Genomic DNA, 27943 nt, shown 5'->3' with positions numbered 1-27943 from the left:
CAGAAGGAGGGGCTCTTGGGGCAACCAGTGCTGAGGGTGCAGGACCCTCAAGGTTGTCAGGAGGGTGAGGAAAAGGAAAAGCCAAGGAGGGCACGGAGCACTCTAACGTGCTTTCGGCACTGGTGGTGGTGCGCCACTCCTGAAAAGGTGGGGGTGGGGGGCGGCGCTGGGCACGCCCTGACAGTCTTAACAGGGATCCCAAGGTTAGGAACCCAGGCAAGGAGGGGTGGAACCCCCAGGCGATTGGCCAGCAGGCCCCAGGGACAAGCCGGCCTGGTGGGGGCAGTTGTAGCAGGAGCAAAGGCCCTGAGGTCAAGGGGGTGTCGGCATCACTTAGGAAGTGTGGCGACTAGGCGGGTGGCAGAGGTGGGGAGAAGGGGAGCCGGCAGCCCAAGCTAGGACGGCTAAGAGGGAAGAGCTGGCTATCACGTGGCCTCCCACCTCCGCCCCGCTGGGGTCCCCTCCGGGAAGCGGGGCGGGTGGGACCTGTTCCACCCGCTTCTCTAGCTCCGAGCCCCTCCCCCCAGGGTGCGGGGAGTGCAGCCCCTCCTCCCCCAGGACGGAGGCGGAGCTGGTAAAGGTTCTTGGAAGGAAAGCACCCAGACGAACAGGACACATAATAAATCACTTTCCGCGCCGCTGGGACCACGGCCGCCTGGGGCCGTCGCCCTCCGAGCCCGTGATGTCGCGTGAGCCCCTCGTCCTGAAGCCCGGCGCCCTGGGGAACTGGTGCAACCTCCCAGCACCGTAGCGAGACCTGAGGGCGCGGCTCCTTTTAAGGGAGCTCGGGAGGGGCGGGGCCTCTAGGGTGGGCGGGGCGGTGTCCCTGTGGGCGGGGCTCCGATGGGCGGATCCTAGAGGTAGGCGGGGCCTCCCTTCGGGCGGCCGGAGCACCCTGAGCCCAGCAGACATGACCTCGCGCAGGTGAGCCCAGCCGCCCCGTGGCCAGAAGCCGGGACCCCACCACGTGCGGTTCCGGCCGGCGGGCGCGGACAGGGGGTGCGGGCGGGATGCTCCCCAGGACGTCTCCTGCTCCCGACCGGTGGCGCTCAAGCCTGAACTTCTGACACCCGCCCCCTTCCACGCGTCCCGGGCCAGCGAGGCCCAGCCTCACCCCGGCGGGTGGATAGGACTCTTTCTTCTGATCGGGGGCTGGGTCTGGGTGGGGGGTCAGAGGTACCCTGACCCTAGTGAATGGATGGTGCTCTTGGGTGGCAGTGGCTGGGGCCTAGAGTGGGCAGCACGTGTCAGGTCAGTAACAGACCCTCTCTCTCTCACTCCCCTGGACTCCCTGCCTTATTCCAGGCTCCCTTTGGGCCACCAGAGATGTGTTACACCTGGCGGGGTCCCCCCTTTCCCCAGTCCTGAAACTGGAGCCATCCTGGAGGCTCTGGTCTCCCCCTCTAGTCGTGGCCCCTTGACCTGCAAGGACCAGCCCTCCCTTTACAGGCTCATCCCCCGTCCCCAACCCCGACCCTCCTAAGGACCAGGTTTAGGGGTGATCTCCCTGGCAGGGGGGTGTGTGAGACCCGGGACAGGGCTCAGGTCAAGCCAGCTTCTGGCCTCCATGAAGAGGGAAGACGGGACTTGTGCAGGAAGGGGCCCTTCCTGCCCTTTCCACCAGATCCCCCCCCACCCCCGGGGTGTGCACACACTCCTGTGAGCTGAGACTCCAGCTGGATGTGGAAGTCAGTGGGGAGCTACAGTTGTGAGACGCCTCTCTCCGCTTCCTGGCGCATCTGGAACACCCCACGCTGGGGCTCGGTGAGGCTGGAGGTCACAGGAAGGGTCTCCCTAAGACCCCGAGTGACTCCCTAAATCAGTGAGGGGGCTGGACAAGATCTGATCCGCAGGGCCAGGGCAGTGCATCAGCGGTGAGGGCTCCAGAATCCCTGCAAGAGGTGTGGTGAGCCTGGCACGGTGGCCTCCGGCAGGGTCAAGGGCCCTCTTAGGCTCAGGAATAGTGGAAGTGGGTTGGATCTCCAAGAACCTGTCAGCCCCAGAGCCCTGCGATTCCCAGGTTTCACATCCAGCTGGAGCTCAGGCCCGAGGATGTTTTGGGGTCTGCCTGGAACCAGCCCTCCGGCTCCACTCGACCTCACTCCTTCTTGTTCCCCAGGCCAGTCCTGGTGCTCAGAAAAGGTCATGTCCGTGTCATGTGCATGTGACCCTGGGCCAGCCTGGGAAAGCCCCGGGTGCGGCTCTGCCCGCCCTCACCAACCCTCCCAGCCCCAGCCTGTGATGACCATCTGGATTGTCACTCCTCTGGCCCCTGGGTCCCTTCCCACACCCCTATCAGGCCTGGGCAGGCCCAACCAAATCCCAAGCGAAGCCCATCCCCCTCCACCTGCCCCCACCCTGTGGCGCCTTCCCATCGCCCTGTGGTTTGTGGGTCAACGGGCACCGTCATCGGCACCACTCGCCCCAGGACGCCGGTGCTGTGGGCAGGGCTGGGCGCGAGTCCTGCCTAGTGCTGTTGTTTGATGCGTTGATATTGGTGATTGGGAAGGAGCCGGGTCCTATGGGGAACTGCTGAGCACCCTCGAGTTCCCCCTCCGTTCCAGATTGGAGAGGAAAGCGTGTCTCTGGTTAGTTCGGTTCTGCATAGACAGGACAGGCCTTGGTTGAGGTTCCTCTGGGACCAGGAGGGTCTGGGGGCAGGGAGATGGAGAAGAACGCGACTGTGCTCTGGGGTCTTCAGCCCTGGAGTTCCAGCCTGGGACCCTCCCCACTTGTCTGTGTATCTCCCACCATCATGACAATGTCTTCCCTGCAGGTGTGTCCAGCCCCTGTAAGCATGTCGACAGGCCATTCTTGGGTCTCCCAGTGTCCCAGGGTTGGAGCTGTGCCATCTACAGCTGGGACACCAAGGCCACACAGAAAGCTGGACCAGACAGTGGCCAGTGGGTTCAGGCTGGGCTGGTCCTGGGCTCCGGAGCCCTGACTGGGCTCATCTGGGCCTTGACAGGCCCAGAGGCTGTTAGACCCATGGGGAGCCCAGTGTGCCCTGCCCTCCACACCTGCGCCTCTCACAGGCCTGCCTGACCATGTGGCCAGGGCAGAGCTGAGTCGCCGACCTGCCACAGAGCAGGGCGCCCTTTGGCACAGAAATGACCCTGGTGTGGAGACTGGACACGGGACCTGTAGCCTCCCCACCTTGTCCCGCCCCTCAGCCGGGGGCCGCCGGCTGCGCCAGCCTGCAGACACCTGGCTCCACCGCTCGGCCTGGTCGGGGGAGTGAGGCCTACCTCGGCCTGGGGGTGCAGCTGCTGTGGTGTGAGCTGCTTTGGCCTCTCAGGATACCCCACCCCTGGAGATTTCCACCCAGTAGACCCGGGGCAGCTTTCGGGGAGAGAGGGACGGAAAGTATGAGCGAGAGTCCCAGAAAGGACGAACAACGTGCCCTTCACCTTGCTCTGTGGCTTCGATGCTGGGCCTCCACCCTCTACCCCTGGTCCCACACCCTGGGCATCACCCATCTTGGACTGGCGTCTGAGGCTGCTGGGACCGGGGGAGGAGGCATCTGGGCACAGGATGTGGTTCAGCAGAGTGGGTGGCCCCGGGGTGGGGGGCTCAGAGGCCTTCCTTTGGGTTCCAGTCCCCCCCACACACACTGCCGTGTCTCTGACGGCACGAGGCCTTCGCCTTTTCCTGGTGGCCTCGCCTGCTGTCCTGTGATTGGCCCCGGAGGCCATCATGTGGCAGCTCCTCCCCCTGGAAGCCTTCCCTGGCAGCTTCATCTGCTGGACCACTCGACCCAATCGCCCCCAGGTCCCGCTCCTCTAGAGCCAGCGCGGGAGGAAGCTTGAGACCCCAGGCCCAACAGAGAGATGGACAACGGGGGAAGGGGCTTTCTAGTGGGGGGGTCCTTGAGGTGTGTGTGGGCGGCCTGAGAGCCACGCAGGGCAACTGGCAAGGTTTAAACGGCTCTGATGTGCATTTTCTGAGAACCCCTCTGTCTGCCATGGCTCTGCTGAGGGTGAAGGATGAGGCCCGGAGACCTGGAATTGATACTGCCGTCCAGGCAAGAGCCGTGGGGCGCTGGTCCCAGGGCGGTGGGAGACCTGGAATTGCAACTGCCGTCCAGGCAAGAGCCGGGGGGCGCTGGTCCCAGGGCGGTGGGAGAAGTGGTTGGTTCTGGGGCGTTTGGAAGTCAGGACGAGAGGGCACAGCGTTGGGAGAGTGCTGGGGAGTTGAGGGCAGGGACCTGAGTGACGGGCGGGCGGTGACCCCCTTCACCGAGTGAGGACCGCATAGAAGAACAGGGCTTCAGGGGCCCTATCAGGAGTGTCGAATTTTGCAAACGTTAAGATAGAGATGCTGTTACCTTTCAGGCAGAGATACTGGAAAGAGTTGTGTCTATGAGCTTGAAGCTTAGAGCCCAGGTGGGGCTGGAGGTGTAGACAGTGCATGGATGTGGAGACACGTGTAGGGCGCAGGTGGGGGGCTCCAACACCACGGGGTCAGAAGAAAGAAGAGGACCCAGGCCGGCTGAGGTGGGAAACCGGGGGAGTGTGGAAAACTCCCGTGTGGAGTGCACGCTTCTGGAAGGAGGCCTGACCACTGGCCCTGGGAGGCCGGGGGAGACCCTGAGAGCCCAGGGAAACAGGTCTGTGGGGACTCAGGAGAAGATGGGCGGTGCGGACCAGCACAGGCCGCAGCTTTCTGTGATGGTGGAGATATTTCTTTCCCACCCGCAGCCGACAGCCTCCAGTGGCCGCACACGGCTTTCAGCAGTGAAAGGTGGCCACTGTGACCCAGGAGCTGGGCTATGGTTCTGTCCAATTTTACTCCATTCACCTGCACACCCCACACCTGCCGGGGGCTGTGCGTCAGACAGCGTGACGTAGGCCGAGCACAGTGGCCCCTTGGAAGGGTCAGGGAGGAGCGGATGGCACGGACGAAGGGGGCCCAGGACAGACAAGGGAGCGGCAGGGGGGCCGGAGGAGGAGTGCAGGCCGGCTTTTGCGCAAGAGGTGTGATCTGATTCCCACTCCAGAAAGATCCAACGGGGCGAGCTGGTATTGGGTCAGCTGTGGGGCGGGGCAGGGTCCGCCCAGGGCACAGCAGCCCCACCCCATCTGTGCCCGGGTTATGACTGCGAACAACTGGGCGGGGCCTGGGGGGCCGCAAGGCAGCAGAGCTGGAGTCGGGCGCCCCGGTTTCCCACTGGGTGCGAGATGGGGCAGGGCTACCCCCAACACCGCATGTCACCCGCGCGGGGAACCAGGGACGCGCCTCTGAACCGGAGATCCCGATCCTGCAGCGACCTCTGGGGGACGCGGTGTCGCCAGTGGAAGGCCAGTTACTGTGTCACACTGTCCCTCTGGGGGATCGTGCGGGGATCCTGCTCCAAGACGCTCCGGGGCCACTGCACGAGTATGATTTAATCCCGGGCCCAGAAATTCCTGCCTTAATGGGGGAGACGCACGAAGGCGGGAGCCGCCGGGGTAAAGTTAACGGCAGTCACGGTCTCGGCCGTGGGCTCATATGCAGTCCCGACGAGGTGCCCCTGCCCTGTCCCCCCATCTCGTGCGTGAGGCTGTGAAGGTCAGTCCCAGGTCAGTGGCAGCGGCGGGGGTGGGGGTGAGTCCCTCTCAGCCTGGACCCCCGGCAGGACGGATGGTGTCTCTCTGGGCTCACCCAGCACCCACCACCCATTCGTAGGTCACTCACTTGTGAATTCAAGCACGTTTGTTAATGCCCAGGCTCTGTTTTCAACCCTGCCGTACACACTGCCCCCGTGGATCTTAGAGCAAGGAGATGGATCAACTGCAAGCCAATAAATATGTAACGTAGGTCAAGAAGGTGGCCAATGCTGTGAAGAAAAATAACGCAGCCTAAGTGTCGGAGAGCGAGGGGAGAGGGCGTCTCTGTCACCCCACATGGGCCGGGAGCAGAGGCCCGTGGTGCAGAGGCCCTGAGGGGCACAGCCTGGTGGGGCCGAGGGGCCGGGGCTGGCAGGCGGCAACGGGCTGGGGGGCGCTCTCGGGGGTGGCAGGCCTGTGGGCTGGGCTCTTGTTCCAGGGGTGCAGACGTGCTATGCTGGGGTCCCTCGGGAGAGGGTGGTGGCCAGGACCGGGCGGGGCGGTGAAGGTGGGAGGGCTGGGCCACCAGGGTCTGCCGCTGGGCTGTAAGGGGAGGAAGGGAGCCCTTGTGGCCATGGGGGTCCCGAGTGCCTTCGGCTGAGCTGGGACACCCAGTGGGCGGTGGGCGATGGGCCGGGGAGAGACGGCCGAGGGCTCGAGCTGAGGGTCCTGCTGGTGTCCTTGTGGGGCCTCTGGAGGGGGTCTGCCCTCCCCACCTGCCACTGTGGGACAGTGTCTGCCCATCTGTGTCCCCGGTCCCCCCCCAGCCCCCTCCTTCCCCCCAGACCCCAGACCCTGTGGTCGTGGCTCAAGGACGGAGGCGAGCGCAGGGCAGCCTGCGCGGGCACCGTGGGGTGTGCTCAGGGCTGCCCAGTGTTCCTGGCTCTCTCGTCGCCAACTTGCTGTCCTCGTTCCAGGTGGTTTCATGCCAACATCGGCGGGGCTGAGGCGGAGCGGCTGCTCCTGTCCAAGAGCCAGCACGGGGGCTTCCTGGCAAGACCCAGCAAGAGCCGCCCGGGGGGCTTCACACTGTCCGTCAGGTGGGTGGGTGGTGCTGCCAGGTGTGGACAGACCCCGAGGCCCCGCAAGACTTCAAGGGGTCGGAACCCCCTCAGCTTGGGGCACGGCTGGGGATCAGGCTCCCTGGTCCTTCCAGAGGGGGTGGGCAGTGAGGACCCCTGCTGGGGGCGAGACTTGGAGGTGGGGAGTCTGGCATTCCTGGCCAGGTGGCCTCTGGGCAGGAGGGGACCACTTAGAGGGGCCCTCAGGGAGGGGTCGGTGAGGCGGGCATCGGCAGGGCCTCCCTCCCACCCCCTGAGGGGCCTCAGTGGCTGGGATCGTGCCATCTCCTGGGGATGCCGCCCACTGGGGGGCTCGCCGGAGCCCTGAAAGGGCCAGTGTGCAGGGAGGATGGGCAGGAGGGGTCACGACCAGCAGAGTGGACAGCCGGGTCCGTGTGCACCCTGGGTGAGGCGCATCAGTCTGGGGTCTGGGGGGGCGTCTGCCCAAAGGGCTCCAGATCCTTCCGGGTTTTCTACTAAACCTGGGCAGCAGGTGGGATGAGGTTAGCCCTCAGGATGGACTTCCCTCACCTTGGAGACACAGACATTCTCCCCTGGGGCTTCCCAGGCCACACTGGGACACTTGGGGGAAGCAGTCCCGGGGCCCCAGTCCCCCATCCTCTGGAGCCCCTGGGCAGGTGGTCTGGAGTGAGGCAGAGTCTGGCCGGAGAGGCTACCCCAGCCTTGGCCTCCAGGCCAAGGGAGAGTCAGGCCTGTGGTCGACAAGCCCAATCTTGGCTGCCCCAGGGGCAGTGGGGCTGGGGTGCCCGCCACCCAGGGTGGGGCCCGGACACTGGCCGGATGGGGAGCTGCAGAGGGGAGGGGCCTGGCCTTGGCTGTGCTGTTCGTGGCAGGGAGACAGCAGAGGCCGAGATCAGGGCAGGAAGACCCCAGGGACTGTTCGGGAAGCTGAGGGTGGTGACGGGAAGGAGGGTGGACGGTGGGGGCGTCGGCCCCCAACGGCGGCTGGTGCACCGGCCCTCGCAGGCGCCACGACGAGGTGACCCACATCAAGATCCAGAACACAGGCGACTACTACGATCTGTATGGAGGGGAGAAGTTCGCAACGCTGGCCGAGCTGGTGCAGCACTACACAGGCCAGTGCGGGGGGCTGCTCCGAGAGCGTGGCGGGGCCCCTGTGGAGCTCCGGCACCCGCTGAGCTGCCAGGACCCCACGTCGGAACGGTAAGCAGCTGGGTCTGCATCTAGCCAGGCGTCTGTGTCTGCACGGGTGTGCATGCGAGTGACCGAGGGGGCAGGGGCCGCTGGGCATGGCCTCTGGGTGTCCTCTGCCCCCAGGACTCAGGGTCAGGCTTGGGCACAGCTGTGGCAGAGCTGAGGGAGCGTACTGCACCCCCTCCCCTGGGGTTCTGGCCTCATTGCTTCCGGGTCCCAGGCACCAGCCACAGGGGTGGGAGAGCTGCAGCCAGCCTGCCCCCTGCCCTCCTGGCTGGTGCCTTGGGGAGAGCGGGCTCCCCCAGCCTCGGTTTCCCCATCTGCACTGCGGAGGTCTGAGCCGGCTGCATCTGCCAAGGAAGCAGGGTGGGGCTGGCCTGGGGAGACCATCCTGCCCCTCCTTGCTGAGGACGAAGCTGCCACCTGGTGGTCACCCCGAGGCACTGCAGGGCCTGCCTGTCCTGCCTCCTGCCACTCTCTGGGTCGGAGGAGGGTTGGAGAGGTGGGCAGGGCTGACGGAGGCTGGCCTGGGTGCGGGTGCCGCCTGGGGCCCCCGGGGTCTGGGTGGGTCTGTGCCTCTCTCGGTATCTGTGTCTCAGAGCCTTAGGCTACATGTGGGCGTGTGCCCCTCACCTGGCCAGGCCGGGGCCCCTGGTCTCACCTGTGCCGTCCTGGGCCAGGTGGTACCACGGGCACCTGTCTGGCAAGGAGGCCGAGAAGCTGCTGATGCAGAAGGGGTGTCCGGGCAGCTTCCTGGTTCGGGAGAGTCAGAGCAAACCCGGGGACTTCGTGCTGTCAGTGCTCACACAGCAGCTGGACAGGGCGGACCGCCAGGCACGCGTCACCCACGTCACGATCCACTTCCATGTAGGAGGGCGGCGGTCGGGGTTGGGGGGTGACCCAGGGGAGGGGGCACCGCCGGCCGCTCACTGCTGCCCCCGCAGCCAGACGGGAAGTACGATGTGGGAGGTGGCGAGCGGTTTGACGCCCTGGGAGACCTGGTGGAGTGCTACAGGAAGAACCCTCTGGTGGAGAGGTCGGGGACGGTGGTGCACCTCCAGCGGGTAAGCCCCGGGCACCCGAACCGCGGGCTCTGAGTGGGCTTCTCCGCCCGGGGGGCAAGGGATCCTGGCACAGCCACGCCCGGGGAAAAAGGACACCAAGGCTGGCGCAGCGTGGCTGAGGGCAAGGGTGTGGGGGCCAGGGTACTGCAGGGTCCGCTGGTCCCTGCTAAGCTTGGACACGGGGCTCTCCCTGCCAGCCACTCAAGACCACGAGAATCAGCGCCACAAGCATTGAGAGGCGTGTGCGGGAGCTCAGCGAGGCCATGGATGCCAGCGAGAAGGCCAAGCAGGGCTTCTGGGAGGAGTTCGAGGTGCCGGACTGCTGCCCGCTCCCCGCCCCCTGCCCCGACTCCCATCCTCTGGGGCTGTGGCAAGGGCCAGCAGATGGGTGCGGGTCAGGGGGTGTGGGTGGGTGTTGAGGGCTCCGGGGATGGGTTGGGGCCACGGGCTAAAGCCCCGCTTCCCCCAGATGCTGCAGCAGCAGGAATGCCGGCTCCTGTATCCCCGGAAGGAGGGCCAGCGGCTGGAGAACAAGCCCAAGAACCGATACAAGAACATCCTCCCCTGTGAGGCCGGGGCCTGAGGCCACATGGGGGGCCAGGGGTCCATCTGGCAGAGGGGTCCTGGGGGGTGAAGGCAGGGGTCATTCCCCACCAGTGGTATGATGCCCCCTCTCGCCCCTTCGTCCTTTGTCTCTGCTCACCACGGGTCAGCGGGCCAGGAAGCAGGTGGGGTCCACGAGCATGCCTTCTGCCCTGGAGACCTAAGCGGCATCTTCCCTTCCCAGTTGACACCACCCGTGTCATCCTGCGTGATGTGGAGGACAGCACGCCTGGAGCCGACTACATCAACGCCAACTACATCAGGGTGAGTGTGCATGAGGTGTGGGTGGCCAGCTGCACGCGTGGCCCCGCGTGGATCAAACACCAGTCACCCCGTCCCCCATAATAATGAGCCTGGAGCTCGTGAAGTGATCTGTGGACCTTGGCAAGACAATAGATATTCAGGGGCATATTCAGATATTCAGGGTGTGGCTGTCCACAAGGGGTCCTCAGAGCCTGCTGGACTAAATATTGGTCCTAAGACCCTCCCACCCTCGGTGGACTGGGTGTGAGCCACTGGGCTACTTTGCATATCATTTGCATCAACTTGCATTGGTCCTCTGGCACTTTAATTCCTGGAAACAGCAGGCAGTTGACCCCACCTCCTTTCAGAGTGACCCAGAGGAGAAGCCAGGCCATGGACCAGGCAAGGTGTACATCGCCACCCAGGGCTGTCTGCCAGCTACGGTGGCTGCCTTCTGGGCCATGGTGCACCAGGAGAACACGCGTGTCATCGTCATGACCACCAGGGAGGTGGAACGAGGCCGGGTAGGAGCTCAGGCCCGTGTTCCTCCCCTCCTCCTGCCGTGTGCCCCACTGGACCTGTGCTGGTGCCGGCCCAGCCTTGCTTCTTCAGTCCTAGGGATGCTGGGGGAGCAGGGAGGGCACTGAAGAGACCCCGTGGATGTCCCACGGGGCAGAGGGGCAAGGGTGCTGGTGCTCTTCCAGTATGGCTGATGCCATGCCCCCACCCTCCCAGAACAAGTGTTTCCGATACTGGCCAGAGCTGCACGGCAGCCAAGAGTACGGCCGCCTGCGGGTGTGCAACGTTGCTGAGCACCGGGCCCAGGGCTATTGTGTGCGGGAGCTGCAGGTGTGGCGGGCAGGCCAGGTGAGCCTGGAGGGCAACGAGACCTGTGGGGCCAGGGTCAGAGTGGTGGGGAGGTCCCCAGGTCTGCGCTGGGGTGACGAGGCCCTGGGCTGGCCCTGCCTCCCCCCGACCCCCTGGCCCTGGCGGCTTCCGCGTCCCTCAGTCCCGTGGGCACAGGCTTGACCTGGGCGCTGCCCGGCAGTGTTCCCAGTCGGGCGCGTTCTCAGCCACAGTTGCCTGGCTCTAGGACGGCCTCACACTGGCTCGCACCTCCCCCCAGTCCTTCCCGGGCCGTCTCAGCACCTTCGACCTCCTTTGGATGTTAGTGGTGTCCATTCCTGTCCCAGGCACAGATTCCCTCCTGGCCAGTTCCCTTTGTCTAACCACCTGGGGGGTCCTGCAAGCCTCCGCATTTGTCCTTTCCAAATAGAATTCACTTCCCGGAAAGCTGCTCCCTCCCCCAGACCGGCTTTCTCCCTTTCCCCAGGCACCTGAGCCTCCTGGGGCCATCTGGCGGGTCCCCCAAGCCCTGAATCCCATCTTTCCCTCCCACTCCCTCTCGCTCTGTCCGGGCCCCGCTGGTCGCTCGTCCTGGCAAACCCCACCGAGCCACAGCCTGCCTCCCCCCGGTTCAGTCCTTGGGCCCCTCCCCACCGAGGGTCACAGCAGCGTCAGCCCCGACACTGCGCGCGGGGCGCCTGGGACCCGCCCAGACCCCCCGGTTGGCGCTCACCAGCCCGCCCTGCCCAGGAGGAGTCACCGCGCACAGTGCAGCACTTCCAGTACTTCGGCTGGCCGGACCACGGAGTCCCGGCCGAGCCCACCGGCGTCCTTGGCTTCCTGGACGAGGTGAACCGGGCCCAGAGCGGCATGCCGGGGGCCGGACCCATGGTAGTGCACTGCAGGTGCGACCAGGGACGGGGCGGGGCCAGCGGCGCAGGTGCCACCGGGGAAGGGGCCACGGCTTTGTCCCGTCAACTGGCCACAAACCTCCTGGTCCGTCCCCACAGCGCCGGCATCGGACGCACTGGCACAATCATTGTGATTGACATCCTGGTGGACGTCATTCGCAGGCAGGGTGAGCCACCCCAGGCAAGCCCCGCCCGGCAATCGAGCCCCGCCCCCTTCCCGTCGAGCCCCGCCCCGGGTACTGGCCCCTCCTCTTCTATCCAGCCCCGCCCCCTGCAGTTGCCGGCCCCGCCTATTTCATCTGGCCCTCCCACCTCCTCCCTGCCTCACCGCCCCGCCCTGAGCTCGCTCGTCCCCAGGGCTGGACTGCGACATCGACGTCCCCAAGACGATCCAGCATGTGCGGCGGCAGCGCTCGGGGATGGTGCAGACCGAGGCGCAGTACAAGTTCGTGTACCTGGCGCTGCAGCGGTACATCCGCGGCGAGCAGCTACGCCTGCGCGAGCAGGTGGGGGCAGGGCCGGGCCGGGCCGGGGCGGAACCTGCGGGGGCCTCACCATGGTGACCAGCGGCCCCTCCCCTCAGCGCGAGCCTCCCGAGAAGTGCGACTCCCTGAAGATGGGCGCCTCGCCCGCCGACCCCGGCTGTAGATCCGGACCCGCGCCGTCCCGGGCGCCGGCGGCGTGAGTGGGGCGTCGGGGACCGGGGGTGGGAGGGGCGGAATCCCGTCAGGGAGGCCTCGGGGGCGAGGCCCGGGCGTGGGGGCGTGGCCCGGGCGTGGGGGCGGGATCGCAGGTGGCCCCCAGGCCGAAGCCCGTCTCCGCCCACAGCACCCCGGAGGCTTCCGGCCACGTGTACGAGAACCTACTGCGCCTCGGGCCGTGAGGGTCCCGAGTGCGCGCGCCCCGAGTGGGGCTGGAGCCGTGCGAGAAGGCGGGAGCCCAGCAAGGCCGGCCCTCGCGTTCCTCCAAAGGACTGTGTTTAGGACTGTGCAGACCGGTGGCCAGCCCGGAGCGTTGCGGGGTTGGTGGGCGGGGGTCCCGGGTCTGCCCCTCAGCCCCTCCCTGACCAGGTCTGCACGTCCAGAAATGGTGAGGGAAGGTCAGGAGGTCCGGTGTCCCTGCCCCTCCTGGAGGAGGGGAGGCAGGGCTGCAGGGCTGCAGGGCTGCAGGGCTGCAGGGCTGCGGTTTGTCTCAGTGTGGGAGGCCACCAGTGAGCACCTGCACGGCGCAGTGCCTATGTGTGACCTTGTGTGTGCCACATGTTTGAATGTCAGCCTGTATGTGGGACACGAGTGACCAGCAAGTGAGTGCCCGTCTGTGGTCACCGCGTTTGTGCCCCTCTCCCCCGCATCCTGCATGCCCCCCACCCCTTCAGAGCCGCTTCTCAGCCCTGCCCACAGCCGTGGTCTAGGATGTGGCCCAGGCAGTGGCTCAGTCTCGGCCGTGTCCCGCCTACCCCACACCGTCACATTGCGGTCACGTGTGGACAGATGTTTGTTGAATGAGAGAACATGTGACATGCTCGTGTGACCACGGTGATGAGGGCGAGGCTCCGTGTGTGCCTGACTGGTTTGTGATGGTGTGATGTCACTGGCCTGTGGTCCACGGTTGCACCCTCCCATCACGGATGTCCCTGTGGCTTTGTGGTCTCCTCAGTAAAATGCCTCCTTCTCAGTTCTGCGTCTTTGTTGGGGCCTGGAGAAAGGGAGCATGTGGGTCCCCACGACTGGGCCCAACTTCCCCGGGGTCTCCCTGAGCCAGAGGCCCAGCTGGTAGAAGCAGGAAGTCCTGGGCTTTGGGGTGAGGGATGAGGAGGCTGAGACCTGTGTGAGCCAGGACCGCCCTGGCCGCTCTTTGCCATGCCAAGCTGGTGGTGCAGGATTCCTGGGGCTAAGGTCAGAGCCGGGTGGGGAAGGGGTGGGGGTTGGCAGGCCTCCTGCCCGTCCCTCGCGACACTCGCTTCACCAGCCAGGCCTGGCCCAGGGAGGGTCTGCTGGAGGAAGCTGAGATCTGTGGATCTCCAGGACACACTGGTTGTTTCCAGCCCCGCTTCTGGGCACACTTGGGCTTCAGTTCCCTGGGGCCACGGGGTCCTGCGGCCCTCCAGTCGGGGCTCCAGGCAGGACCGTGGGGCCGTGACTTCTGGGGGATGCAGCCTGGTGTGACCATGGTGGGGGCTGGGGAGGAGAGCTCTGGACCCGGCCAAGGCCCCACACCAGTCCCGCCTGCCCCAGGCGCTCCAGGCCCTCCCCACCTCCCTGGGAGAGCCTCACGGCCCCGGGGGTGGCCAAGTCCAGAAGCGCTGCAGCCCATCCACAGCCCGGAGGGGACAGGAGTCGGACCCCCTAGAACCTGCGGCCATCCACCCTAGGTGCTGCTGGGAGTGCAGTCCAGTGGGGATGTCCTCTGGATTGAGGGTCTTTGCGGAAGGGGCAGACTGTGGGCTTTTCTGGAGGGAGGGGCTTAATGGTGCAGGAACGAGGACACAGAGGGTGAGGACCCCTCACCAACTGCAAGTACAAAATAATTTATTTAAAAATGTACAGTCCAGGAGGGTGGGCTGGGCTCCCTGCTAGTGCCCTCTGTCCGCCTGGCCACCCAAGGGAGGGGGCCAGCCCTGCCTGGGGAAGGGAGGAGCCGTGGGCGAAATGTGAAAATCAAAGAAAGATGGCGAGCCCGCTCCCTTTTCAGCAAGGGGCTGGTCTCGCGGGCGATTCACAGTGTGTACGGGGAGGGGACCTTGCCAAGCTGTCTCTCCTGGACCTTAGTCTCCCCATCTGCAAGATGGAAGTTAGCGGGGTGGCCTCTGGGGTCCATAGGGATCTGTGATCTCTGGGAGCTCAGGGGGACCATCCTGTCCACCCGATAGAACCCAGCCCCACAGAGTGGGGGGCATCTGTGCCGAACCGGGTATGGGTTCCTCAGAGATCCCAGGGGGCTCCTCTGGGATCCCGGGGGTGGGGGTGGTAACCCTAGTTGTCAGCCAGGGACCCAAGCGAGACGGTGGTGGCGGCCGTGGCGGCGGCGGGGGCCAGCCGGGGGAGGCAGTGCAGGCTCCCGGTCCTGAGCGCGCAGTGCACGGGCCAGAGCACCACGCAGAAAAGCACAAGCAGCAGCACCACGACGAGCGCCGTGCGCCTCCAGCCCCTGCAGCGCGCCCAGCAGCGGGCCAGGCAGCCCTGATGGCGGGCAGGGCCCGGGGTGGGCCCGGGCGCCGCGGGCATGGCGGGCTTGCACGGGCCCACGTCCACACACACGAAGCCAGGCGCCGCAGGGCCCGGCGCAGAGGGCGGCGGGCGGCAGCACAGCTTGGTGCCCTCCAGCCACACGGGCTCCTCCCGCCGCAGGTGTGCCGGCATCCGAGCCTGCAGCTGGCGGCTGGTGTGCAGCGCGGGGGCCCCGGTAGCGGGCACGGCCGTGGGCTGCCGGCAGAGCGGACAGGGCACGGCCTCGCCACCCGGCTGGCCTGCGGGCTGGGTGGCTGCCATCCGTGCGAGGCACTCCAGGCAGAAGACGTGGGTGCAGGAGAGCTCCTTGGGTGTCTTGAAGATGTTGTCATAGCCCGAGAAGCAGACAGAGCACTCCAGAGGGGAGGCCGCTTCCTCGGATCCGGGGCTGCTGGGGGACCTGGGCGCGGTGGCTGGGGGGCTGCTCCTGCCGGCAGGCGGCATGGCCATGTGCCACACCTGCGGGCCTGACGACGTGGTTCTGGGCTGTGGGACAGACAGAGATCACTGTGAGTGACCTCGATTGCCCCTTTCCTGCAAGGTCTGTCTGCCGCTGCCTCCCCGTCCCTCTTGCATCACCCAGAGATTCTGGGAAGGACTCCGCCCATCTGCAGGCATCTCCACCGAGTCCCACCTGTCCCTGGCTCAAGGTCTTTCTGCTCGAGTATAACCCTGCACTCCCCAGCTCCTCCCCTGCTGAGTCAGGGCGCAGCATCCTGGGGTGCCCCAGCCTGCCTGGGCCCTGTGGACCACTGCTCTGTGGACGCCTCCCACTGGCCCTACGCGCCACTGGGCAGAAATAAAGGCGAAAATGACAGCAGCCCGCAGCAGTTACTATTTACATCGGGGCTCTGGCTGGGCGGGCCCTGGGCATGAGACACAGAGAGGCCGCGGAGTAGAAGAGGCAGCCGGGAGGTGCGGGTGACACGGCCGGCGGGACCCGGGCGCTCACAGGAGGAGCGCGGCTCTGGGTCAGCTGAAGTGGGTTTGAACACAGACCCCAGCGTGGGTGGCCGATTGGGCTGGCGCGCACCCGATCTGCGGGCAGTTGTGTGAGGGTGGGTGCCAGGCCTGGCTGGGTGAGGGCTGGGACTCTGGGTCTGGAGCCGGCCTGAGCTGGATGCGCCGCGGGAGACTGGAGGGCCTGAGCAAGGGTGGTGGCTGTGGCCCGCGAGGTAGGCTTGTCTCCCCGCCACGGCCTGAACCTGCAGGGCCACCTGGTGCTGGCCCTCCGGGCCTGGAAGTTCTTCTCCATGGAGGGGCGGGGGGCGGGGTGCTGGACGAGCCCCAGCCGTCCTGTCTAGGCCGGCCCGCCACCTGGAGGGTCACGCCGGCCGCAGCTGCCATCAGGAGGCGGTGGGACGTTTCCCCCCTTGTCTGCTGCCCCGTCACGGGGCCCAGCTCTCCTACCCAGGCGGCCGCGTGGCTCCTGCTTGGAGGAGGGCGGGCAAGGGGCTGACTCGCCCTTCACCTTCACGACGGACAGAGGAGGCCAGGGCCGTGGAAGACGCTGGCCACGCGACGCCACGGAGCCCCGGGGGCCCCCCAGGGGTGACGTGACCCTGACTCGCTGGCCAGTGCAGGAGGGATGGCGGGGTAACTTCGCGGTGACACGCCACGAAGGCTCAGGTGCTGCTGCTTCCTGACGGTGACCGCCGTGAGTCACGGTGACATCACTGTGATGTCACCAGTGCCCCGGCATCGCAGCATGAGGTAGCATTACGTTGGGTGACAGCAGGTGCTGCAGGCCAGGCGGCAGCCTCAGCAGGGTCTGGGGGTACTTCGGGCTGTCCTCCCCCAGCCAGTTCACCCCACATAACCGGTTCCTTGGCACTGAGGCCCCACCCCTCTGAGGAGGTGCCCCACCCTGAGCCTGTACAGGTGAGAGGTGAGTGCCAGCTGAGCCGGCCTTACCTGGTAGCCGGGGTCAGCGGGGCCCGGGCATGACCCTCTTGGCTGGCACGGCCCGGCTGAGGCCCCGAGCTCACGCGCCCCGGCAGCGCTGGCTCCTTCCCCTCCGGGCCAGGCCGGCGTGTGCGCTCGCTGGCCGCTGTTCTCCTCCATGGCCGCGGGGGGCCGGGGGCCGGTGTGTGCGCTCCTCCAGGTGTGGAGCGCTGTCTGAGGCGGCTGTGAGTTCTCTGGGCGTGGGCTCCCGGCAGATGTATTTATACGCTCGGCTCGGGATCGTGCTGGCCAGGGGCGCGGCCCGCTTCCGGGATTGGCTGGCCTCCCGTCCTCTCCCTGGCAGGCTGGGAAGCCAGCCGAGGGCGGGAATCAGAAGCGAGAGGTCGGAGCCCGGGGTGGGGCTGGGGGTCAGTAGGGCTCTGTAGTCTGGGCAGGTCTGGGGGGTGGCTGGAGGCCTGGTGAAACCTCTCCCCTACCCCCGTGGCCCCTGAGATGCCAGAGCAGCCCCTCCGGAAACAGAGCTGCTCACCTACCCTGTTCCAGGTGGTGGCCCCTGAGCTCCTGGGTGGCCCCCCCTCGCAGCGGCTCACTGACGCCCTCCCCAAGCAGCCCCTGCCCTTGCCCCTCGGCCCAGCACCTCCCTCACCCATGCGGCTGCCCACCACAAGCAGCAGCACCCCCAAACTTGGGCTGCTGCCGCCCCGCCCACCGCTCCCCACCTGCAGCCTCTGGGTCCAGAGAGTGGGGTGAGGGGTCAGGGCTGGGAGCGCCCACGGGGTGAGCCGGGGTGAGGGCGGGCCAGGAGCCAGGCTGGCCACATGGACGTGTTTCAGGGGAGCGTCTGCTGGGGCACCTCAGTTACTCAGGTAGGGCAGGGACTCCAAGGGAGCGCCCACCCAGCAAGGGGAGCCAGAAGTCTCCCCGGGGGCCGGGGAGCTGTTTCAGCCAGTAGGTACGGGGTCCCAGCAGACCACAGGGCCAGCCCGTGCAGAGGCCTGGCGGGAGGCCAGGGTGGAGGGGCAGGGCTGGGTCGGAGGGGCCTGGGTCCTAGCCAGGGGCTCTCCCATCTGACACCTAATCCTGGCCCCAGGCTCACAGCAGGCTCTCCCCTACGCCCGTGGCTTCCCTGCCCCCACCCCCCCGCTGCACGCAGCACACCTCAGTGTGCGGGTGATCTAGACTTGGGGCCCAGCCCACCTGAGACAGGACCCCAGTCACGAGCCTGTGGGGAGGGGATGCTGGGCTTGGTGAGGCTGGGAGCAGCCGTCCACCCTGGTGGGGGACGGCCCACCTCATCCCCACCCACCAGGCAGGGGCCCCCTGACTCCTCAGCGGGTAGTCCAGGGCCCCCGGAGGCTGCCCAGTCCCAACAGCACTAGGAGAAGCACCTGACAGCCAACAGAGGTCAGAGGTCAGCAAGAGGAAGACCCTCCCTCAGCGTTAGGAGGCGGGTACCCAGAGCAGGCCGCCTGGGCCCAGACCCCAGGAGGAGCCACAGCGAGATGGGAGGGGCAGCTGAGGTGTGCGGTGGCTGCAGGAGGAGAGGGGACCTGGGCCTAGGAAGGGGCTGGGGCTCCCCCTCCGTATGCTCCAGGAAGGGGGAGGAGCCTCAGCCAGGGGCTTGCCGAGGGGGTGGGGCCCAGAGGGGGAGGGTGGGGACTCGGAGAAGGGGTGGGGGCCCAGAGAACCAGGAGTGTCTGTGAGGGGCGGGCCAGTCCTTGCGGGACGGGGCTCTGGTTCCCACGAGTGTCGTGACTCAGGGTCGGTCACATGCTGCCTCCAGGAGGTGTCCTCGGTCCTCTGAGAACACCTTCCCAAGGGCTTCTGGGAATCTCCGAGCTCCTCAGTGGACAGTCAGTGCCCAGAGGCAAGGGGACAGGAACACCTGAGGGATGTGCCATCTGGGGTGAGGGCCAGGGCTCACCGCATGGATCTCAGCACACTTGGGGCCCACCTGGTCCCCGCACACCTGCTTGCTCTCCACCTTCACGAGGGAAGAGCAGCTGCTCCAGGTGTGAGCGTGGCCTTCGCCTGAGCGGGCGAGCTGTTCACCAACTCCCCCCGGCTGGGTGTGCGAGTGTCTGCGTGTGCGGGTGTCTGCGTGCTGTGCAGGTGTGTGCACGTGTGAGGGGAGCACAGCGGCCGGCACGTGACCCCCGGGCTGGGACTCACTTGCCGGACCGGGCGGAGAACGAGGCCCACGGTGACCACTGCCGTCCAGTCACGGCTCTCAGATGTGGGGTCCCGGAGCCCTCAGGACACCTGTGGGTCCTGGGCTGGACACAGAAGCTGTCCTCGGCCAGAGGGGCAGGAGAGAGGCCTGGCCACCGAGGCCGCCGCTGGCCACAGCCCCCCTGCCCCCAGGACTGGGGTGAGGACCGGCTTCAGATGCCTGAGGGCTGCCGGGGGCACACGAAACGGCCACCGCGGGGAGAGGTCCGCACACGGGCGTAGACTCTGGTGTCCCCCACAGGTCAGAGGCAGGGCTGAAGCAGGGCTCAGGGGGTGCACTTGCGCCCGGCCTCCCGGCCGCCCGCCCGTCCACACACACGCTCTGGGCTCCCGGCAGGCTTGCTGAGGCCCTCTGGCCACGAGGCCCTCTGCCCTCGCGTCACCCCCTCCGGCCCCGCTCGCCCGGCCCTGTCCTCCCACCTCTGCAGCGGGTGCGGCCTCTTGCTGACCTCTGACTTCTGACGGCTCTGGGTGCTTCTCCAGCGCTGAGCGAGCGGATGACTGAACGAGCAGGCTGCAGCATGACTCCAGGGCCGCGCCCACCAACCGCCCCCAGGCCGGGCCACGGGGTTCCCTGTGGTGGTTGACACGGTGGGGCCGGGAGGGGACGGGTGCCCCACTTGCCTGCTTTGGCCTGAACTGACTACCCCACAAATTGGCCTTATCTTGGCTTATCACGTGAGGGTCTGGAGCCCGGGTGAGGAATGGGTGACGGAGAGAAACTGGGGAGGTGGCGGTGTCCGGCCCAGACGCCCTGCCCCACCCCCACGTTGGGTGCCCCCCAACCCTGCCCACCGCTTCCCGGCCGGGATGCCCATCAGGGGCACAGGCTGACGAGTCCAGTGATGCCCCCCCAGCTATTTGGGGGCCGGAGACAGTCGCACCCAGGCCCAGGGGTCTCCGGCGGCTGAGAGCCCAAGGGGCCGGGCCACACAGGTCTGGGAACTCAGGGGAAGCATCTCAAGTGTGGGCACCAGAGGGCTGCAGGTTCAAGTTCAGAGTTGAGTCTTGCTGCCAGGGGTGGGGCAGAGCGGAGGCTGGGGCTGCAGGCAGGGCAGGGGACAGGACGTTAGAGAAGAGGGGCTCTGGGGGGCCCCGGGGAGGCCGAGGGTCATCTTGCGCCCACAGGAAGCCTGGAGGCAGGAGGTTCCCGGGCAGCCGCCCCGCAGCCCTGGCTGTGATGACGCGGCGCCCGGTGCCAAGCAGCCGCCTGCCGCGTGCCCCGATGGCTGCCAGCCTCAGGCGGGGCAGGCCAGGCTCCCTGCCCTGCCCCAGCTCTGTGCTGGCGGCTCTGGCGGGGGCACCCGGGTGAAGCCCACTCTACCAGTCGGCAAAGGTCCCTCCAAGGGCCACCCGCCCACGGGACCCACCTCCCCAAGGTGCCGCCAGCCTGCACTCTGTGCCCACGTGTAGCTTCCTCCTGGGGGCTGTGAGCCGGGCACCACGGCAACCCCCCGGAGAGGCCCCATGGGTATCCTGGCTGCACGGGGGCCTGCCGTCACCCGTGACTTCACATCCCCCATGGGCCCGGTCACTTTACAGAAAAGCCCCCCTAGGGGCACCCACACTCTTTCCCATCTCAGTCCTGACGGCTGGGGGCCACCAGGGAGTCCCGCTCTCGCGAGGCAGCTTGGGACAAGCCCCCTTCTCCCGAGGCCAAGGTCCTGAGGGCTGAGGGGCCCCCGCCCTCCGCAGAGCGAGGCAGGCTGGGCGGCGAGGCTCCAGCCCTGCTGAGGAGGTGAACCTTGGGCCGGCGAGAAGGGCCTGAGTGGTTTATTGATGCTGATTTCAGGTGGCCGCCCCTCTCAGCTGCCAGTCAGTCATCGTTCACGTCCTGGTGACCGAGCTCGTGTCCGTAAACCACAAACACCCCAGCGGGAATCCCAGTGCAGAGAGCGGGAGGCTGGCCACACAGGCCCTGCGTGGGCCCCGCGGACGTGGACCAGGCGCCGGAGGAGAAAACGTCAGTCCCCGCGGAGGCTCTGGGGAAGCCAGGCAGCACTCTGCCCGTGCTCAGTGGGTGCTCCGACGGGCCCCCATTTCCACAGGAACCCAGAGCCGTCCCTCCGCAACCGGCCGAGGCAGGGAGCACGGGCTGCTGCCTCAGGGCGGGGGCGGCGGGACGGGACTGCCGGCCAGGGCGGCCCTCGGCAGGTCCAGCGAGACAGCCGGTCCAGGCGGCAGTCCCAGGTAAACATGGCCCTGGGTCGACACGGCCCTGGGGGGCCTTGACCTCCAGCAGCTTCAGGCCAGTGTCCGTCCCAAGGTGGATGAGGACCTGCGGTGCCCGGGGCCCAGGCGGGGTGCAGATGAGGACAGCGTGCCTCTTGGACTTCTATACAAAATGCTTCCTGCTTAAACACAGGTAAGAGTCAGCAGGAGACCAGACGACTCACTCCTGCAGCGCCTGGAAACGGGCAGCCGTGGCCGTGCAGGACAGCCCTGCGGGGGCCTGAGCCCGAGAGCCAGTTTGCAGGCCCCAAACTGCCCGTGTGTGGATGCGGCCGGACCCCCCGAAGGCCTCGGCTTCACTGCTCTCAGAGGGGGTGCAGGGGGTCACCGTGGGCTCCAAGGCGAGGGCACCCGGGTCCTGCAGGCTGTCTCTCCCGAGGAGCCTGGACCCCACGCAGCCTGGCTCCCCAGCCGGGCTCAGGGACAGAGGCTGGAGCGCCGCCCCGGGTCAGTCACGCTGAGCGGCTGTGTGCGGTGAGGAAAGCTGAGGCCGGCGGCTCTCACTCCACATCTGTGGCTGGAGGGGGACGAGCCAGGGCCGCGTGCAGGCCCGTCCTGAGGCCTCGCCGGGCAGCGCCCAGCCTTCGTGTGGGCCCCCTCGGCAGCACGCGGGCTGTGGACGGGCCGCAGGGTCAGACGTTGCTCACCCGGGCCTCCACGGAGGAGACGGCAGCAGGGCCCACGTCCCCGTCCGAGGGCCGCTCGCGCCGGACGTAGCGCGGCTTCCGCACTGAAACGGGGTCAGAGACAGGCGGGATCAGAGCAGGGCCTGGGGCGGCAGGGAAGGCCTGAGGTCGTGGGCCTCCCTGGGGCTCACGGGAGTGGGGCTGGAGCAGCCACCAGGGAGGGAGCCCACCGGGTTCCAGCTCCCGGACACCTGGCGCCCCTCGGCCCGGGAGAGGGTCTGGCTCTCCCAAAACACAAAGGCGCGGGTCACGTGATGCGCTGTAGGCTGGATGGTATCCCACCCACTACAGACGCGTGTCCACGTCCTAAGGCCCAGAACCTGCGGGTGCAATCTTACTTGGAAAAATGGTCTCTGCAGATGTGATTATCTGATGGGCCCTAAATCCAGCGACCAGTGGCCTCGTGAGAGAGAGGGAGACACAGAGGGGAGAAGCCAGCTGGAGACGCGGCAGCGGCTGGAGGAACACGGCCACAAGCCCAGGGACGCCTGGAGCCCCAGAGGCCGGGAGAGTCAGGAAGGACCCACCCCAGAGCCTCCGGAGGGAGCAGGTGGCCTCCAGAACCGTGAGAGAAGACACTTCTGTTCTCCCGAGCCCCCGGGTTGCATACTTTGTTACGGCCACCCCAGGAGACTGACGCGGGCACCTTGTGCTTGGACATGGCGCCGCTTTGGAGAGATCAGACAAGTGTCTCACTGGACAGGGCAGATCTCGCCTTGACCGAGGGACTTCTCTGTCCCCAAGGAGGAGGATGTCCTCACCTGTCCCCACTCCAGACCTCCACACGGTGGCAGGAACACGGTCTGGGGAAGAGGCGGGTGGCCTGTGTGATGTGACCTCTGTGCTCAGGGGGTCAACTGTGACACAGCTACTGCTCAGGAGGGACCACAGGAGGGCTCTGTGCCGGCCACCGGCTCCCTGCTCAGGCAGAGCTGGGGCCCGGTGGAGGGCTGAGGGCGGCAGGGGTGACCCCTGACGCGTGTTGAAAACACCCTGCCCCCCTCGACAGACTCAGCATCTCAGGAATAAAAGGGAAAAGGCACGAAAGCTGTGGTTGATGAAGGGGGGCTTGGCCGGCACCCCTGCAGCAGCCATGGGCCTGGCGTTTTGAAATTCCCACCAGAGACGAGGCATCCCGACAGGGCGAGGGACAGGAAGCACTGACGCACCTGAGGACGGAGGTGGGGGAATCATCGCGGCCTTGAAAGGGGGAAAAGGCACAGTGAGAACTGCAGACGGATGGCCCCCAGCCCAGACACACGGACACCCAGACGCGCACACACGGGGCCTCAGCCCGCCCATCGGGTACTTACAGCTTCGCCAGGCTGCAGGCCGGGGGCTGTAGGGGAGAGCACAGGTGTCACCTGGAGGCCACACAGCTGCCTCAGCCGGGCGGGGGGCCCTCAGCCTGGGGGGGTCCCCTCAGCCTGGGGGTCCCACAAGCCTGCAGAGGGTCCCTGGCTCCAGGTTCACTGCAGTCCTTCACTCCTGTGCCCAGCAGTGCCCTCAGCCTGCCCGGCCCCATCTCCCACCACACTTGGGTGGTGTCCCGCCAGCGCTCTGGGGCCAGCCGCCCCCACCCCCAGCTCCCCGCCAGAGCAGACAAGCCGGCCTGCAGAGTGTCTGCCCCCGTCACCCTCCACGCTGAGACCCCATGACATCAACCCAGAGCCCTCCCAGGCCTTGACCGCCCCTCTCATCCTCAGGCCCGAGAGCCACGTGACAACCCAGGCCCCTCCAGGGTGCCGCAGATGCGGCCTCGCACCGGACACCTGCATCTCGGCCCCAGCCCCGCTCCGTGCCCCCGGGCACACCCGGCAGGAGGGGTACCTTTGTCTCTTCCATAGAAGACGTCAGGCAGCCTACTGGCACGCTTGAGGTAGAAGAACGCGGCCACGGAGAGGATGAGGCCCGAGCTGATGAGAAACGTCCCCAGGAAGAGGGAGGCTGCCACCTGGGGGCCCCCTGCAAGCGAGGTGAGGGCTGCCAGGGACCGAGGCGTTCACACACAGGGGTGTGGGTCCCCCCTGCACTCGAACTGCCCAGGCCTCAGGTTCTCGGGGGCGTGGGCTGTCAAGACGTTCAGTGATCCTGGCCCCCGAGCCCCCCATCTCCTCCCTTGACACTCAGTGCAGACTCTGGGGCCCCCACGGCCCTGGTGCATGGATACACCCCACCTCGCCTCTCTGGAGCTGGTCAGCTGTCACCGGGGGTGGCCCTCCCAGCACCAAGATGCCCGCCGTCTCCACCTCCACAGGTTCAGGCGGGCCGGTGGGCAGACGCCAAGCTGGAGGCTCTGCGTTTAGGTGCCCGTGGGAAGCGCCTTTCTGACCCTGACACGCAGGCACAAGGCCGGCCACGCTAGAGCCTCAGGAGGGACGGGTTCCAGGTGCACCACCCCGAACTTGCCAACTGGAAGCGGGCTCAACACTGGACTGCAGGGGCCTCATCTGCCACCCTCTGCTGCAAGGCCCAGGCCCACATCGCAAGAAGCTGGGGCTGTCTGGGCCCACCCTGCCCCAAACACTGCTGGACGGCCCATGCCAGCACAAGGCCACTTGCTTCCGGTCCTGAGACTCGCAGGGAAGGCCTGAGCCCTTGGTCCAGGTCAACGTGTCCTCTGCTGAAGGACCAGGGTCTGGGGGGTCATGACCCCCACTGCAACCCAGTCACCTCAGAAGAGGCGGCTACACCCTGGGGCAGGTCCCGCGCCGTGACTGCAGTGGTCACTGGTGGCCTGGGCACCACACCCCCGCAGCTTGGCCACTCCCTGGGGCTCGGTCAGCGTCTCAGGTGCGACAGGACGCCTGGCGGCAGGAACAGGCAGGGGACCAGAGCGTCTCCCGTGTCTGCACCTGAGGACCAGGTGGTGCGGAGGGCACGTCTGCCTGCCTGCAGTGTCTGCAGTCCCCTCCAAGACCTGTGTCCTAGAAGAGCCACTGGGGACGGTGCAAGGGGACCTCAGATGCCCTCCCACCGTGGAGAACTGCACATCCTAAGCTCCCAGGGACCAAGGGGCCGGGGGGGCTCTGAGCAAGGCACAGGGTTAAGACGTGCAGCCCGTTCAGAGGCACGTGGGGGCCCCACGCCCAGCGACCCCAGCTGCACCCACCCTTTTAGATCAACCCCAGACCCTGACTTCAAAGCCGCCCCAGCTTCCATAACGTCCGGGGTCCTGCTCCGTGACCAGGGCTGGGTCCCGGTACAGAGCTCCTGGCTAGGGTGGAGCCTGCCCTTGACTGTGGACATGGCCTGCCATGGCCGGCATCGGTGGTTGGGTCTCCGCCGGGAATGGCTCCGATGGTGCCCCCGTGCCCCCCAGGACTGGTCCAGTGAGCCGAGAGACTCACCCAAGCTCGGCCGCCCCGGCATCCCTGCGTTCCTGTTCGCGGGCAAGCGTGCGCCCCGGGCAGCGGCTGCGGGGGAGCAGAGCAGTCAGTGCGGCCCCAGAGGCCGCCCGGACCCACGTGAGGCCCTGCACCTGGCACGGGGCCCCGCGGAGGGCCCCTGGGGGGCCCAAATGCCCCGGATGTGAGACAGGGAGGTGCTGTGGGGGCACAGCAGTCCCCACCCCACAACCGTCCCGGGGGGCAAGGGGACTCGGGGAGAGGGCTCCCGGGAGGCGTCCGCCGAGGGACAGTGGCCCAGGTGTGGGGACAATGAGAACTCCCACCCTTCCCTCCGGAACTCGGAGGTGTGGACGGACCCTTGGTGACAAGCAGGCAGGGGGAGGGGCGGGGGACGTACAGCCTCTGCACTCGGAGCTGTCGTGGGTTCCGTTCCTGCAGCGGATGCAGCGGACGGTCCCGTCCTCGGCCCGGTGCCCGTAACAGCCTGTGCCAGGAGACAGGAGGCTCGGCTCAAAGCGAGCCCATGCCAGCCAGCTGCCTTCGGGGGACGCTATGCTTTGAGTCTCTAAAACCACATTTATTCCAGGATGCTAGTTCACCCACTCTGGAAGCTTGGATGGATTTCAGAACAAGAACCGCCTCCGCGGGAACCGCAGCCAGCCCTCTCGCGCACAGGGATTCCCACCGGCCCCTTGCCAGAGTCTCGGAAAGGGTTGCAGAGGCCCGGATGGGGACCGGAAATCGACAGGTGCCGAGTACACACGCTGGAGGGGACCAGAGGCGAGCCCCACCTCCCACGTCCACCAGGGGCTGCAGCGCCCTCCCACCCGGCCGCCACGAGGGGCAAGGTCTGTCTGCGCCGGTGTGCTGCCCGCCCCCGCCCCCGGGCGGCCCGAGCACACTCGAACCGCGTTCCCGCCCTGACCAGCGCCACGGCCAGTGGCCTCCCCACAGCCTGCGGCCCTGGAGCTGGCAGTGGTCCAGCTCTTGCCAGCCAGTGGTCTGCAGACAGTCCACCTTGCCAGCTGGGCCCTTCAAGGGCAGAAACTGTGTCTTACACCTTTATTTCTTCTCAACACCCTGGCACGTAGCACGGGCTGAGAGAACGTACTGGAGAGATACCGGTTGCAGGTGCTGGAGGCCCGTGGAGACGTGACCAGCACGCAGTACACACAAACGGGTCCCCTCAGAGGCACGCCTCCCTGCTGTGATGCCAAGCAGATGGCAGGGTCTGAAGAGTGACGGGGGCAGGCGGGCCGAGCGCCGTGCCAGGAGGCCACATCAGACCCAACGTGGAACCGTACAAGTATCAGGAACAGGCCTTCGTTTCTCATAAGAACAGGGCTTCCCTTCTGAAGTAGCTGGGCTCTTTCCCTTCACTCGGCATTTCTTGGGAGGGGCTGACCTCTGGGGGGCTGCTCAAGGAGGCCTACGAACTTGGGGTCCTGGGTACAGACCTGTCGCCGAGGCACCGACTCTCCCGAGAGCTCCCTCCACCACAGCCCCAAGGTACCTGGGCTCCTTGGTGAAGCTGCCAGGACTGCTGGCCACAAGGAGGCCCTGTGCTGTGTGTGCAGGGGCAAAGCACAGCTGGGGGCCAGGACCAGTAACCAGATTTAAGGAGCAAAGCCTGACCTTGCTGAGCCTTAATTTAAAGTCCCTTGAAAAACAGCCCAGGGCCTGGCTCACAGGGTTCCCTGCCTCGCCCAGTGAGTAAGGAAGGCCACCGCCTGGCAGGGCCAGGAACCTCAGGATGTGGGGACCTCAAGAAGAGAGGAATTCGCCCAAACCTATAGGTACTGCAGGCAAAGTCTGGTGCTGAGTCCTTGGCTTGGCTTCCTGGACTTGAGAGGCCCTGTGAAAAGGCCAGCAAAGCAGACTTAAAAAGAGCCTACGTGGTCAATCGCTGTTGTGGCTAAATTTCCTTAAGCAATCAGGCAAGTTTAGTGAGGCTAGACTTATTTTTAAGACGATCAGTGTCACTATGATTCTCTTTGGTAGAAGGGGGATGGCTGTAGAGAGAGTGGCCTTTCGGCAGGAAACTATGATCTGTCTGTTGGAGCACATTCCAGTCCTGCTAATCGGCCTTGAGGCCCAGCCACCTGTAAACCGGACCGGGTACTGAAATCTCCCAGCCTCCCCCACTCTCTGGCTCTGAATCTCCATACGAACGTTTCCACTTCTCTCCCACCCTTCTGACTTGGAATCACAAGAACCAAAAGTGCCGTTTCCCAAAGCCCTGCAAACTGATGTGAACTTCAGGCCATCACCTCGACAGGTTGTACCAACGGCGGGCCACTGGGCAAGTTCCTGAGAGACTAGGGCTGCGTCGAGGGTTTCCACGCCGTCCCCTCCCCACCTACTGCCCCCACACAGAGGCCTCAATGGTGGGAGCCCCACCTACAATCCTCTTCCTGAACTGAGTCTGACGGGACGGCGTGTCCCAGGACTGAGGGTCAGTGAGACGCGGGGGCTGGTGCTTATCTGGTTCTCTTCCGCCCCTTCCATCTGTTTCCTCCCCGCTTCGCCAACCTCCTATCCCACAACTTCTAACCCAAATCTCTCCACAGCTACCAACTTGGCTTTTAATAGGTGAAACTTTCTGAAGGTAAAGTTTCAAGCGGGGAGGAGCCAAACCTCATATGGGAGCTGCCCCCCACCCCCCAACCAGGAGCAGACGGGAGCTGGGCGGCCATGTTACAGTCACCCCCGTCCTCCTTCGGCTGCCCCAGTGTTTCAGCCACTTGCCCACAATCGCCTCCGTGTTCAACCTGACGTGTAAGCGCTAAGATTCTGCCACTTACTTGGGACTCCATTTC

The 27943-nt window shown here is 66.4% G+C and overlaps 4 protein-coding genes across 26 annotated transcripts in view; 1 reads left to right on the top strand and 3 right to left on the bottom strand.

Moving 5' to 3' along the window:
- Nucleotides 1–851: 851 nt before the first annotated feature.
- On the top strand, nucleotides 852–27939 carry LOC131757773 (tyrosine-protein phosphatase non-receptor type 11-like). 7 transcript variants are annotated; one of them, XR_010837842.1, is made up of 17 exons: nucleotides 852–924; nucleotides 6506–6628; nucleotides 7637–7834; nucleotides 8506–8692; nucleotides 8770–8889; nucleotides 9087–9200; nucleotides 9359–9455; nucleotides 9677–9756; nucleotides 10104–10259; nucleotides 10471–10602; nucleotides 11332–11659; nucleotides 11850–11998; nucleotides 12076–12173; nucleotides 20649–21221; nucleotides 22134–23079; nucleotides 23481–23750; nucleotides 24032–27939. XR_010837842.1 is itself a non-coding variant. In XM_067019774.1 (15 exons), exons 1-15 carry the CDS (start codon nucleotides 911–913, stop codon nucleotides 15520–15522), a joined length of 1953 nt encoding a protein of 650 aa, XP_066875875.1. In that variant the 5' UTR covers nucleotides 852–910; the 3' UTR covers nucleotides 15523–15539. The 7 variants fall into 7 exon arrangements, 4 of the variants coding, with proteins under 4 accessions (XP_066875875.1, XP_058921546.1, XP_066875870.1 ...); XR_010837844.1 differs by lacking the exon at nucleotides 22134–23079 and having other exon boundaries at nucleotides 23622–23750; nucleotides 24032–26004; XR_010837843.1 differs by lacking the exon at nucleotides 22134–23079 and having other exon boundaries at nucleotides 24032–26004.
- Nucleotides 14004–17261, bottom strand: RNF223 (ring finger protein 223). Its single transcript, XM_059065586.2, has 2 exons — nucleotides 16634–17261; nucleotides 14004–15205 (listed from the first exon to the last, which is right to left on the bottom strand). The coding sequence occupies exons 1-2, from the start codon at nucleotides 16781–16783 to the stop codon at nucleotides 14465–14467; spliced, it is 891 nt and encodes a 296-aa protein (XP_058921569.1). The 5' UTR covers nucleotides 16784–17261; the 3' UTR covers nucleotides 14004–14464.
- LOC136793163 (uncharacterized) lies at nucleotides 17335–20325 on the bottom strand. The gene is made up of 3 exons (XM_067020647.1): nucleotides 20181–20325; nucleotides 18797–19815; nucleotides 17335–18509 (listed from the first exon to the last, which is right to left on the bottom strand). The coding sequence occupies exons 1-2, from the start codon at nucleotides 20323–20325 to the stop codon at nucleotides 18878–18880; spliced, it is 1083 nt and encodes a 360-aa protein (XP_066876748.1). The 3' UTR covers nucleotides 17335–18509; nucleotides 18797–18877.
- Nucleotides 20615–27943, bottom strand: part of C1H1orf159 (chromosome 1 C1orf159 homolog) — a 26591-nt gene continuing 19262 nt past the window's right edge. For 7 of the 17 annotated variants that reach the window (XM_067019865.1, XM_067019825.1, XM_067019814.1 and 4 more), the window contains 2 exons: nucleotides 25522–25608; nucleotides 23677–25190 (listed from right to left, as the gene is read on the bottom strand). In XM_067019865.1, the coding sequence (XP_066875966.1) occupies nucleotides 24736–25190; nucleotides 25522–25608 (542 nt within the window). In that variant the 3' untranslated portion in view covers nucleotides 23677–24735. Of the gene's footprint in view, nucleotides 22975–23087; nucleotides 23114–23604; nucleotides 25191–25521; nucleotides 25609–27943 lie in introns of those variants that run through there. The other 10 variants (XM_067019918.1, XM_067019926.1, XM_067019839.1 and 7 more) reach the window with 7 other exon arrangements.

The sequence above is a fragment of the Kogia breviceps genome, chromosome 1 (genome assembly GCF_026419965.1).
Source record: "Kogia breviceps isolate mKogBre1 chromosome 1, mKogBre1 haplotype 1, whole genome shotgun sequence".
Lineage (NCBI taxonomy): Eukaryota > Metazoa > Chordata > Mammalia > Artiodactyla > Physeteridae > Kogia > Kogia breviceps.
This window is presented reverse-complemented; position numbering and strand designations above follow the sequence as displayed.